Source organism: Erithacus rubecula (assembly GCF_903797595.1).
Source record: "Erithacus rubecula genome assembly, chromosome: 14".
NCBI lineage: Eukaryota > Metazoa > Chordata > Aves > Passeriformes > Muscicapidae > Erithacus > Erithacus rubecula.
This window is the reverse complement of record NC_136666.1, coordinates 5364999-5378802: the sequence shown is the minus strand read 5'-3', so window position 1 is coordinate 5378802 and position 13804 is coordinate 5364999. Positions and strand designations below refer to the sequence as shown.

At 43.4% G+C, this 13804-nt stretch overlaps 1 protein-coding gene across 4 annotated transcripts in view; it reads right to left on the bottom strand.

Annotated features, from left to right (window-relative positions):
* Window positions 1-13804, bottom strand: part of IGF1R (insulin like growth factor 1 receptor) — a 172338-nt gene that overhangs the window by 40279 nt on the left and 118255 nt on the right. For all 4 annotated transcript variants that reach the window (XM_079318207.1, XM_079318208.1, XM_079318209.1 and 1 more), the window contains 2 exons: window positions 4162-4474; window positions 1557-1702 (listed from right to left, as the gene is read on the bottom strand). In XM_079318207.1, coding sequence (XP_079174333.1) covers window positions 1557-1702; window positions 4162-4474 — 459 coding nt within the window. The remainder of the gene's footprint in view (window positions 1-1556; window positions 1703-4161; window positions 4475-13804) is intronic.

The following is a 13804-nucleotide window of genomic DNA, read 5'->3' as shown; positions in this document are numbered from 1 at the left end:
ACACTGGAACACCTGGTATTTCCATAGGCACTGCCCTCTGAAGGCAGCACCAAATGGTGAGCCAGCATTCTGGCAGGGATGAAAAGACCCTTGGGTAAAAGTACACACCATGAGAAGGAATTGCTCTTTGGGTATGGAGCAAGGCTCAGGCAGAAAGCTCCACTTCAGAAAAAAGAGAATGAGACTGCAGATAGTGAGGAGAGGGTATGTTCCTGTTCTGCTCTGGGCCACAGAGCATTGCTTTCCAAGACCTGAAAAGCTACAGAACTGAACCAGTTGATGAAGCAGCAAAAATAAAACCATCAGGAAGTCCTCCTGCCATGAAGCATATTCCAGACAACTCACTGAAGTTGACTTTCTATGAGGAATTATTAAAATTACTGCAGAGGAAGCTCCACTCTTCAGAACTGCCTCCTCTCTATGGACTGTCCCTGCCCACAGCTGCAACACTCCATCCTTCACAAGCTCAAGATTTGCTGTCCTGACCTCCAGCAACCCCTGGCCCAACCCCGCTGGGGTTGTCACCACCTCATCAAATTATGCTGCTGTTCCAAGGAGAAGTTTTTAAGGATTTGGGAGAAGCTGCTTTGGGGTGTGTTTGCTGCCATGAACACACCAAAGCCCTAACAGATAGCTGGGAAGACCAATTACCAAATATCAATGTTTGCTTCTCATACCAAGCAATCAGATGCTCTTTGGCACTCTAAAATAATGCTTAAATAAAAATTAAAAATTCCCACACGCTTGACCCAGGTAGCTGGAACATCTCCCATAAGGGAACCTTGTACCTGTAGCAGTAATACCACAAATTAAAAAATCCACATGCTGATGCAACTAAACCCTAGAACTTTCATTCAGCATGAGGTAGGGAATCAAACAGATCCCAGTCTTTCAACCTTATTCATGAAACCAAAAGAGACCTTCCATAGGGACGTACAAGTCCAATAAAAACTAACAGCAATTTTTACTCGGCTTTTAAGAGCTCATCAACTGTCAACACCTCCCTGGCTGATGAATCACTGCTCTGACAAATTTAATCCAGAGCTTGTTCAAGACATGTGACAGAGATGGCCAGCTCACTACTGCTGACCATCCAGCAGCACAGTGTTAGGCTTCATAAGAGCTCTCAGCACTCTGGATTCCATGTTCTAGCAAAACAACACACCTTGTCTTAAAAAGTGAGGATCTGCAGTCTTACAGTGCCATATGACAAGTTATTTACCCACCAAGATGCAAGGATTTTCAACTTTTCCACCTTCTTGGGCCTTCATTGCTCCTTTGGGACCACTGCTTGTCTAACTGCCTAACCCTGGTTCCTTGTCCTGCCAAAAAACCTAAAAAGAGTACCAGCTGCTTTCCCTGGGAGCTGAATACCTACTGCACCCGCCTGGGGCAGGATGGTGCTGCAGTGGGCCAAATCAAACAGAGCACTGCTCTGGGCCTGGAAAGCAAACAGCTTGCTGAGTTTTTAATGTTCTTATCATTATGCTGACGACAGAAGGAAAAATGTGAAAAGCAGCCTTATCAGGGGTTCAGGAGGAGAGGCCATCACTTACTTCCACGGCGGATGTTGATCAGCAGATTTCCCTTGAGAATTGTGCATCCCTGCAACATTTGTGCTGACGTGACTGAGTCAATGGTCTTTGTTTTCCCATCCTCGCAGATTTTGGGGCAGGGCCCCTCACAAGGGCTGCAGAACATGCTGTGAGGAAAGAGGGGGACATAGAAAATAAACAGTGATATGTGATTCTGAGTCTTTGAGTGGAATTTTGGAAGGTATTTCCCTCTAAAGCTTAGGCAAATCCTCCATGCCAGAAGGAAAGCTGCCATGCTTGTTCAGGATACACTTCCCTGCTGCACTCCAGAGAAGCTGGAGCGTTGTACCTCCTGCAGTGGCTGAATGGACCCACAGCCATGGTCTGCCAGCTTCTGGATGGCTTTGTGGTCCTTCCAAAGTCAAAGGCACTTCAGGTAAACCCAGTGCTCTTACAACTGTGCATTTACTCCAACTGAATTGTTCCCAGGAACCCCTCCCCTCCCATTTATGAAGGCAGCCTCAGAGTGCAGGGAAGTTTCGTGCTAATCCAGGCCCAACCTCACAAAAGAGGCCAGCCAAGAACTGGAGATGGGAAAATACTGCTCACATTCTTATAAAGTCTGTGTCCATGTCCATAAACCAACATTTAAAGCTCAGCACTAGGGAATTTCATGCTCCTGGTCATTTAACACAGAAAGACAACTGTGGGGGCACACAGTCAGGAGGGATGTGGAGAAAGTGAGCAGTCAGTTAGTCACTACTTGTTACAGCTTAAGAGGCATTAAAGCAGCAAGTTTAAGGAAACAGAAGATGTGTCTTGATGCAAGGGCAACTAACTGGCAACAGGAATTGGAAGAGGAAGGCCAGAAGTCTAAGCAAGTCCAAAATGGGTGATACAGATGGAAACATCAAGAAAGACACAGCCCCAAAGTCAGAGAAACCAGATTGCCAGAAGCTGGGAGGCAACACTGAAACACAGGCTCATTTCTGCTTCTCATACTCACAGGCACTAAGAAGCATTTTTAGCAGCCAAACTCAGGCAAGAGCTCAAGGCAGACCAGCCTTTGGCTGCAGGAGCTTTTTTAAGGCTCCATGTTACATTCCCTACATATTCATCTCAAAGCTGGACACTTCATGTGTGCACAACACCCCCTGATCACTCCTCCTGGTAAATGTCTTTCCTGATTCAAGGTAATTTTTATTTTCCAATTTATTCTAGCATTTCACTTGGTATTTCATGATTACTTAGTATCACTTTAGAGAGGAAAAACAAAAATCAAAAGAACCCAAACCCAGCTCCAAAGACAAAGGCTTCTGCTGACAAAACTGATGGACAGGGGCTTATTTATTTTTTTTTAAAGAAAGTGAACCCACTTTCCTCTGAGGCTTAAAGAAACATGTAAATTGATAACAGTTTTCCATGCATAAACCATAACTGAAAGAAGCTCCTCTCCTAAGCAGTAAGCTCCTATTTCAAAATCCTGCTCTATAACCTGCCACAAACCACTAAAAGCTGCAGACTCAAGAAAGAGGCTTCGACTAAATGTACAAAGAATGCTGGAAATGCTTTCCATTTGCAACTATTTGTTAACAGCACCTCTGGGGAACAGAACATTCACTAGCCTTGAGTTACAGCTCCTTTCAATCTCTGCAGAGAGCACAACACTGAGATAAGACAGGACGGCCGCGCACTCCAGCGTAAGCGGCTCAAACAGCTGCTACTACAAGCTCCAGGAGATAACAAAAGCTGCATTTCTCAGGTGAATATCTGGATTTGGGCAAAGGCTGTGTTAAGTTGCTTGTATCCAAATGCCAACTGGAGACTGCCTGGAACGGATGGATGACATGCACACAGACACACAACTGCTGCATCACCACCATCACCTTTCCAGAAAACACAGCAGCCTACAAAGATATCTTTTTAGTATAACCCTGAGGCACTGATTATCCTTTACTGAAAGTCCATGACTTCCAAGGGACAGTAGGCAATGAAGGCTGCATGCTTAAGCCACTGGAAATTACAAAAATCACAAGCAAACGTTGTTCCAACTGTCAGAATTAAATAACAGGAGGAGAGTGACACTCTTACAAGAAACTATTCTGTGTAATACTGTTGGCTGCTGCATTATTTTTGTCACCATCTATATGATTGCTTCCTTCTAAAACACCATTGTTATCTCCTGGAAATAGTGAAAAAAGGGAAATGAAATGAAATTAAATACACTGAAGAATGTGTGTGTCTAAAATGCAGGCATGCATAAAGTAATATGCAAGGCAAGGTAACTCCTACGGTTTGTTCTGCATGATAATGGTCATCAGCCAGCTCCAACCACAGGCTTCACTTTGCTCTTGGGCCTCACTTTTGTTTTGTTACTCTCTATTTGAAGACCTGGTTCTGCACTGTGTGACCTCCTCCAGCCCTTCTGAAGACCCAGAGCCCACTGACGCTGCCCAGGAGCACACACACCCATCAGGTGGGTTCATCACAGAAAGGTCAAGCCAGGTTCCACCAGGAAGCCACGCAATCCCCCACTGCCATCCCCCTCTATCCCAATAACCTGCTGCCCAAGCTGGCCCTGAAGAGGGAGAGGCAAAGGCACAGAGGACAGGCAGAGCCGCGTTACCTTTGGCTGCCGTTGCGGATGAAGCCCGAGGGACACTCGGCCATGCACTCGTCGTTGTGAATCACAAACTTCTCGTACTCGCTGGCGTCGGTGGCGGGGACCTTGGAGCAGAACTCCCTGGTGACACAGCGCCAGCCCTCGAACTTGTAGGTGTTGGGGGGGCAGGTGGGCAGGCACACGCCCTCGTAGTAGTAGTTGCGGCAGGCCACGCACGCCGTGTTGTTGTCGGGCGCCGTGCAGCTCCCCAGGCACTCGGGGTGGCAACACTCGTTTTGGTCAGTGCAGGCTCGCTTCCCACACGAGCTGGGGCACACTGCAGGACACAAAGCAAGGCAGCGTGAGCAACACCTGCCGTGGGGAGTGGCAATAAAGGACAGGCTCTGTTCTCTGCAACTCTGCAGCAATTCATTCCCTGCGCTCTAGAGCATCCCTGGGAAAAAAACCAAACCCACTACTGTAAAAATTTCTGGTTTTCTCAGCTTTAGTTGCCTGAAAGTATCTTTTTCTCAGATCAAATTTATGGCATGAACCAAGTAAGTAATAAAGAAAACTGCTGAAAGCAAGATCAACATAAGGATAATGGAAACAGGCAGTACTGGAACCTATTCCATAGCCCCAGTATTACCGACTTTTTTTTTTGGCATGCTGACTTATTGTCTTTCTAAGCATTTCTTGCCTTTCCTATTTGTACTTCAAATTGGTCTTTTATTGGCAAGAAAACAAGCTTCCTTCAAAACAACTTAATTACACTTGTAGAAGGAAGCACTGCTCTAGTGCAGCACACATGGCTGGGCTGACCCCAGTGTAGCATCCCAATGTTGCTTATGTGAGCAAAATGCGGTTTAATAAAGTATCAAATCATCATCCACATCAAATACCAAAGAATTACGGAGCTACTATTTTCCCCTGAAGAGCATAACAGAATTCTGCCTTATCCTCAAATTCTGGGTTCAGAGAACAAAATATGAAAGGGAGGAAAAAAAAAAACAGGGTGCAAATTTATGGAGACATTCGTTTTATGTGAAAGCATTTCAGCTTGGAAGACATGAACAAAGAGCAGAATCCTCAGCAGCAGAGCTCACCACTGCTAGATCAAAAGAAGTGGCAGTATTATATTTATGTAACAACAGCATTTTGATTACAGCATTCTATGGCCTTTTAGCCACACGAGCCCTGTGCCAGAGGCTCTGGAAACACACAGATTGCAAATCTGGTTTGCATTAAGTAGCTGTTTGCCACTTTCTAACTTAGCTAAAACACTGTATCAGTAACAACAGCAGAAAAGATTTCAGTGGTGCCACTACAGAGAGATCCAAGTGAAGCACCACAGACAGTTAAACTGAAAGATTTCAGCAGAAAGGAGAGAATCAGGAGACAAGTTAACATCCCAAAATCTCCATGGAAGCAGCTGATGAAATTCTATGCAAGTTCTTCACTGTGATTTATCTCTCAGTTTGCAGCTACTGTTGTTTGTAGTGTTGTTTTAATGCGGGACTAAATACCCTAAAGTTTTAATGTCCCCCTCTTCCCATAAATACCAGGCTTTCCAGTTTTTACAATCCCATACCACAGAACTCCACCATCCTGACACAGGACAAAATGCTCAAGACTGCTATTAAGCAATAACAATAACAGTAATAACAACAACAACAACAATAATTCCCCCACGAAAACAAACCAAAAACCACAAAAAACCCCACTGCTCATAGCTCTGCATCCAGGATGTTGACATCTTACATTGACTTTTGATTATAAAGAGATGTTTTCTAACAGCTTTAAGCAGTGCCCACCTTGAAAAGGACTTGCCAAAATGCCACTGAAGAATTTTGCATTTCTTGTCAAAAGAATTCTGTATTGACTCTGACTAATTTTCATCACCTTATTTTGAAATAGATGGAGGAGGGAGACCAGGACAACAAAGAGGTGGGACCATGAGCATTGCTGGTGCCTGCCCAGGTACCACAAGTATCACAATTATCACATGAAAATCAAATAAAGAAAATTTTTGCAGAGCCTGTAAGACTACAGAGAGCAGGAATGCAGAGGCAATCACTGCTAAATAATTCATTGTCTGAAGATGCTGGATGGTTTTTTTTCTTGAAAAGGAAATAAGGCATATACACCAAACCCACATACCAAAATACAGCATGCATGCAGGTGTGTATTCTCTTTTGGACAGTAATCTGCACCAGTGCAAAAGAAGTCTGCCCAGATGCCACCTTAGTAAGGCATCACAAATTGCCTTTCCCCTTAAGGCACACAGGACTTGCATCTGGCACTACTGAGGGCTTAAAAAAAAAAAAAGAAAAATCAGTGTGTCTTGCTAGCAGATGGACTGCTGTGCTGAGTGGGTGCCAGAACTCAGATTTCATGTGGTAGCTACATTTCCAGTTCAAAGCCCTACTAAAAAAAAACACACACACCCCACCCCATGCCTCCACAAAGTTCATTACTGGATGTAATGATTAAATACACAATATTTTTGTTTTCATCTGAAAAAATTGCTGGAAAACAAACACTGCTGTACTAAGTATTGGGATAAACATAGATTGAGTTTATTTCATTCCTGGGAAAGACTCCTGTATTCCCTTAATGCCTCTGCCATTCATGAGCAGTCTGCTATAAAAATAGGATTCCCTGTATCTCCTGGTAAATCTGCTGACTCTGGTCTACAGAAATATAAATTGGAGCACAGAAGGATACACAAGTTCACATGAAAAAAGCCATCAGTGAAACACATTTTCAAAACTATAGCAATATTTTAATCACAACCATTTTAACATGAACTCTTGAAAACTTTATAAAGATAATTTTTTAAAAGCTCAGCAACCTCGCTTTTTCCTCAGTCCTATTTTCTGCTTGTTCTGCTAACGTTGGCAGAGTTTTCAGCCTGGAGACAATACGGGTATCCTGTTTCTTTGAAGAGGAAGAACAAGAACTTCTGTGTGTGTGTGTGTAGGACATATTATCAACAACAAAAAAGCCTTATCTGCCTTACACGCCAGCTCCCTCAGATATCCCTGTTCTAAAAACCTCACTGAACAACACTGACTGACCTCACAGCCCAGACCCATCCATCCTCCCCCACCCAACCAAACTGTGCTTTTGGGCTCCTAGATTTGTACCAAAACATGTAAAACTCAGGCTCCAAAACACTTTGGCCAAAAAAAGCACCCTGCAATACACTCAGTAACTTGTTGACTTAATTCTGCAAGAACATTAGAGACACAAGCAGGAGCAAACAGCAGGCTGACATTTGGGGACAGAATTTATCAGCCAGGTACAACAGTGCCTTGGAATATGAAGGCTGATGACGATATATACAGAAAAAAACAACCCCCTGAACAAATCCTTGCTGACAAGCCCAAGGGCAAAAAATGCTTAATTGTCATCACATGGAGATACCAAAATAATGGAAAATTTCAGAGACCTTGGAGGGCAGCCATGGGAGACGGAAGTCAAAGCAAGACGTGGAGAAGGACAGAGCCTTAAGCACTTTAATAAAGAGATGATGGAGGCCTGCCTAGACCAGTATCCCTTAACATTTAAGGAGTGAAAGCAGTGTCAGGTCTTCAGAGAAAGACACTACAAGAATTTCAGTAGCCACAAACACAATTTACTGGCACAAAACCAACAACAGAACTTTCATTGTCCATCCATACTTCACCTCCTCTCTGGTTTCTTCAAATGAGTTTTTCCTGTCAACAAAAAATTAAGATTTCCCAAATACTATTAAGATACTATGATCATGATAAAAAAGAAATAAAAAAGGCAACATTTTTCATTCCAAGATGCCTGTTTACTAAGCAAATCAGATTCAGACTTGACATATAGCAAGGAGACACCTTAAAACTAAATGCAAGAAACATCTTAGAAACAGGAGAAGCCCCAAGAGAATCTGACTCAGAGACTCATTATCCTCAATTAAAACCCCCAAGATTCTAAACCAGAACTGCAAACACAAAGCAAGGTTTGGAAATCCTCAAACACAGCTCTGGGGGGGGGGAAAAAAAAATAAAAATTTTAAAAAGCAAGCAACAAATCATGTGTATTTATGACAGCTCCCTTTTGGCCAGGCTCAGGCTGAGGAGGTGGCAGTAAGTTTGTGTGACATCTAAACCCTCCCTGCTATGCGGAGCGTGCACACGCCAGCGCTCGCTGCGGACGCGCCGCGCCGACTTCATGGCTATCGCAGGGTTTGGGCAGACAAAGTGCTCTTATCAGCTCCAAGACACCATGACTTCAGCCATGCTGGAGCACAAAAATCAGGTGAATAAACAATCAGTCACAGGGAGTGAAAATGCAGCCAGAGGAGGAAGACTCCTGGCAAGCAGAGGCGCCGGCCTCGGCCAAGGATGGCACCGCGCCAGTCACATGCGGGCAAGCAAAAGGTTGCCAAGTGTGGGATAAATATTTTTTAAAGATTCTTTCTCTGCTTGTAAAAAGATATTTGATCTTTCTTTGGTTTGGTGGTTTGTTGTTTTGGGGATTTTTTTTTTATTTTTTTGTATACTCTTTCGGCTTTTTTAGAGCATCCTTCGGATAAAATAATATTTCAGAAAAAAAATGGGGGGTAAAAAAGTGCCTCGTTTTGAGCAGCAACCAGAGGAGGAAGGGAGTGCTTTCTCCTAGCCAACTACTGAAAAAAATTAGCTGTCTAAATTTATCCACAAAGACAGAAAAATACAGTCACTTTTGGAATGTTAATCCTTCTACATGACAGAATTTTAAAAATATTGCATTTTAATGGGCTAAACTTTGGTACGGCCTTTCAAACAGCTGACTTCAAATGCTCAAACAGCCTATACAAGACCCGATTTCTTCTGCCCAAAATTCTGTGAGAATAGAGACTGGAGAGACATTACTCAGAAAATCCAGTTCCAGTGATTCATGGTCAGGGCTGGAATCAAAAAGTACAGAATAAAAGGAAATACACATATTAAATACATGCAGTAGCATGTTCTGATCACAGAAATATGGGTAAAAGTCATCTCCAAGGCACTGAAGAGGCCACTCAGAGCAGTTGTGTAAATCTTTATATTACCACACAAATAGCTATTAGCAGCTTATCAACAATGGTGTATTTTTTTTTCTTTTCTGTTCCCCTGTTTCCAAAACTCATAATGTCATATTCAGTGAAAATGCTACCATGTCAAACCACTTTCTAATAGTTAGGGCACAAAGTCTGCCAGACCTCAAAACTTCAGTTCAACCCATCACTGATCTAGGACCTGAAAGATCTTCTGTTACACCTCGATGTAGAATCATGTTCACCAGCAAAATACTTGGATAGGTTTATCCAAACTTACACCAAGAGGGCACTAAGTCTGCAGCCCACAAGCTATATCTGACTCAAGATCAGTCATGCATTTCCATCTTTAAATCCTAGTCACTACCAGCCCATTTTTATCCCTAAGACCTTTCCAAGGATCCTGAAATTATTCTGAAGTGGCTCAGGGAATTATTTTCTTCCCACTACACCTGGTCAGCCTCCACACAAAGCTTTTTGGTCTCTCGCTTCTTGGTATTTCTGTTTGTCACAGATGCTGTATATGCCTTTATCCCTGCGTGAAGGAGTGGGTGTGATGAAGCATCCAGAACCTCAAAATAACCTCAGTGGATTTGCCCAGCCTGACATCAGCCCGTAACTGCCCAGTTTTTAATCATATGAAAGACTGATCAAGGAATCCATTCTTGCAGTCCCCTCCTCAAGATTTTACAGGTGAAAAACAATACACAGCCAGTTGTGCAGCAGTTGCAACCAACTGCTCAGATGGAAGCACCTGTAGATGATTCTGGAGCAAAGTGGAAGAAAAGAGTGGGAGACCAGTTAAGAGAGCAAGGTCCAGCACCATCCAGCACCTGGAGATTCTCAGATTCCACCAGATGCAGTGAGGTCTATAAAGCAGAGAGGAAACGTTCATCACTCAATGAGCACATTCCAGTTGGATACACTGGAGTTGGATGACCTTGCACATCCCTCTTTGGTCACCTCTCATTCACTCCTTACCCTAGGAATTATACTGAAACAGCTTCCTGCTTCCCAGCTGTGAGACAAATAAAGTCATGTGTGCCTGATCAGTTTTATTCAGAGCAGAGGACTTGGGGACACTCGCTGTCACTGCAAAACTCCCATCCCTTCAGGTTTCTGCCAATGAAGCAATTCAACCCTGCTCTAAATGCTCCACCAGCACTACAGGAACTCCCATCCCACTGAAAAGAGGGCAAATGGAAACCTGAGTGAAGAAAACAACCACCTTATCCCACAGTCAACAGGAACCCCTGGATAGCACAGGTAGTGTGCATCTGCTCCCAAGTGTGTAACACCACGGCCCAGGAAGGTGCAAGCAAACACGAGCTATTGACAAACCCAGGCAGTACAAATTGCATTCTCTTCCAAAACAGTTTATGTTGCCCAGCACAGCCCAGACTGGCACTGTTGCAGCTGGCACTGGGGAGAATGAGGAAAAAAACAAGTCCATTTAGTCCCTTCCACGCCAGTATGAATTCAGCACATAAACAAACCCCACAGAGGCAGATACACAACCATCTCTGGGGATTTGGGGCCAGTTGCCCTCTATCTTCCACACTGGGTAAACAAACTGGTCAGGAATGTTTTACCAGCAGCACTGCACTGATCCAGAAAGATTTCCTCTATACATGAGGAAATTTCCCATGGAAGATGCAAATCAGAACAGTATCAAAGTGAGGATGAAGGCAGGAACATGAGGGTCCCCCCATGGTGGTAAAAGCTGCTCCCCCATGCACTGCCATCCCCCAGCATTCACTGTCACAGACTTGACCACATTCCTAAAGGGACAACTGAAGTTCCTGAACTTTGCAGTAACAGATAAGGAAAGCAAAGTGCTGCTGAAGAATGGCTCTGAGGCAAATTATTTTTCTTTTTGGCTGCAGATTACAAGCGATATATTCGGGTTTTGCTTGTTCTTCCTTAAAGCTTGATTTAATCTGCCTGTCTTCCAAATGCTGCAAGTGTAAGGCAATAAGCTTTACAGGATTTAATTAATATACTGCAAGCAAGGAGTGCTGGTCAGCCATCTCCTGGCAAAAGCCCAGCTGGAGGAGGACTACTATTCACATTCCAGATTTATTCTAAAGGAGGAAGACAGGCTGATAACATTATCACACTGGCCTAAATTATGTAGTTCTCTTAATGCCGAAGGATCACGGCCGTTTAATCCAGGGCAAACAAGAGTCACTAGTTCGGAGGGATTCAGCTCCTGCTTCATTTCAGGAATGCCCTCTGTGTTCATGCCTCACACCCATCAACAGCTTAACCATTCTGGCACTAGCAGTGAAACAGAATGTTCATCTTGGAGGCTGAATCAACAGTGCTCCAGCCGAGGGCTAATTACACTAAAATTAAAGGGGAAAAAAAAAAAGCTTCAGGAAAACTGTTCATAATACACATAGTGGGGCAAACTTAGGAAGTTTTTGCTCATCTGTATCTCACACGACAACGACAAATGACAAAACCTGTCAAGTTCTAAATATTAGAAAGATGAAAATAAAAGGAAATAGCCAGAAAGACCAAGAACATTCAAACTGTTTTACTACAGAGCAAAGATTTTTCAAGTATTCACCTGTTACTGAAATAGCCACTAAAGCCAGGATTAAGATCCAGATGTTCAGGAGCCCGAGAAAAGAGCAGGATGATAATGGAAGGGAAGAACAAGTTGCAAGAATGCTGATGGCTTGCAAAATTATCAGAGACACCTGGTGCATTTGTTTTAAATTAAAAACTACTAAATCTGGGATTATTACATCATTTATGATATTTGTACATTGCAAGTGAAAGGCACCCTGCTAACAACAGCAGCAATGATGCTCCAAACAATATTAAGGCAATTATGCTAAAACGATCAAATAAAGTATTTCCTTCAGGACTTCCAGAAATACAAGACTGTAAGCAAATCTGACAGCAACTGAAGATTGTGCTCTAGAGATCCACAACAATCAAAGGGTGAGCTCTTTCCTTGGTTTTAATAATCACAGAATGTATTTTTCATTCTAAATCTTCCTCTATTTTAAACGCAGAGGGAATACAGAAAGTTCCTGAATTTCTAAGACCTAAAAGCAGACAAGAAGACTGTGCATTAATCCTTTCTTAATGTATTTTAACAAATTTACAGGCAACACTGATAGTGGGGAGAATACAGCTGACTTTAAAGCTGTATTAGAATTATTTTCTTCTCATATACCACAACCATGGATGGACGTGTCCATGGGAAAATGGGAAATGTTCAGTTATCTTTCTAGACTTGATGCAAAAATTGCTTTAATAATCTGTAAATCACCCTGAACTATCTGGACCTAAACTTTTAACTCCATCCTCCATGGTCTGATCTGCAAACAACAGAACTGCTGCAAGTCATCTGTTTGCTTAGGGGTTCCAGGTTGGTCTGTAGAACGTGCTTTGAGATGTGCAAGGATGCTCCCAGTCCACTGTGGCACTGGACATGACCACAAACCCAAAGCAGGCCCCTAGTGAACCACTCACTGCAAGTTCAGCAGCTCTGAATCCCCAGACAGCCCAAGCCAAGCAAAGGACTCCAACACCTGAGTCAGAAGGCACTGGGAAAAAGCACCGTGGGTCAGCAAGGAGCAGAGATGGAACAGCAGCAGCTGGGAGCACTCAATGCCTCCTGCTAACCCAAGTGAGGGATGACAGTGTCATCCTGCCTGTGCTCAGCTCACTATCTTTAAAAACCTCCTCCGTTGTGAGACAGAACTATTTCGGTTCTTCCAACAGTTTGATAAATAAACTGTTTGACTGTGACATCCCCCAGAAACTGCAAACACACAGAATATACTAACGGGACAAATGGCACACACGGCGCTGCCGGCCATGCACTCACACACTGCTACGGCTGGGATGCTCGAGCTGTCTCTGTGATACACTTCCACACGCTTTTCAGGAATTCCTGCTAGCATGACTGGGAAAAAATAATAATGACATTGCTTCGGACTTGCTAAATCCCTCCCTGTAGTAAGGATTTGTGATCAGATTAGGGAGTACCAGAGGTTTATTTATTTATTTGCAGGAAGGACAGCCAAGGTGAGCTGTATCCCTGGATCTGACAGGGGCTCCAGGCTGCAGCAAAGCCAGCTCAGACACTGCCTGGCTGCTCTGAAGCTGGAGACAGCACAGACAGCACTTATTAAAGAGAAAGAGGGGATTCATGTTTTTGATATTGGCACAAAGTGGGAAGCACGCTGCTTCCCACTCTGTTTTTGCTCGAGTTTGGCACGTTTGAGCTACGCTTTTCTTCTCCAGTACCTTTTTTTGTCATCTCAAGTCACATTCACATGAACATATAAATACGCAGATCCTTACGCTCTGTGTATAGCAGATACTTACAAGGATGGTCTCAAAAAAGAATATTCTTTTCACACACTAAAAAAATTATACAGAGTTATTTTAAATTCAGAACTGTTTGTATATTCCTTATAAGTTTATAAAACTCTCACTGTCCTCCCATGACTAACGAAACTGGAATTGAGAGAGTATTCTATATTTATAACTCGTCTGGTTGCTCATGCCTATGGCCCTATTTCCACCCTCCATTACTGTACACAGAGCTATGTGAGGTATTGTGGGTTCCCAAACTTCACCGATTTC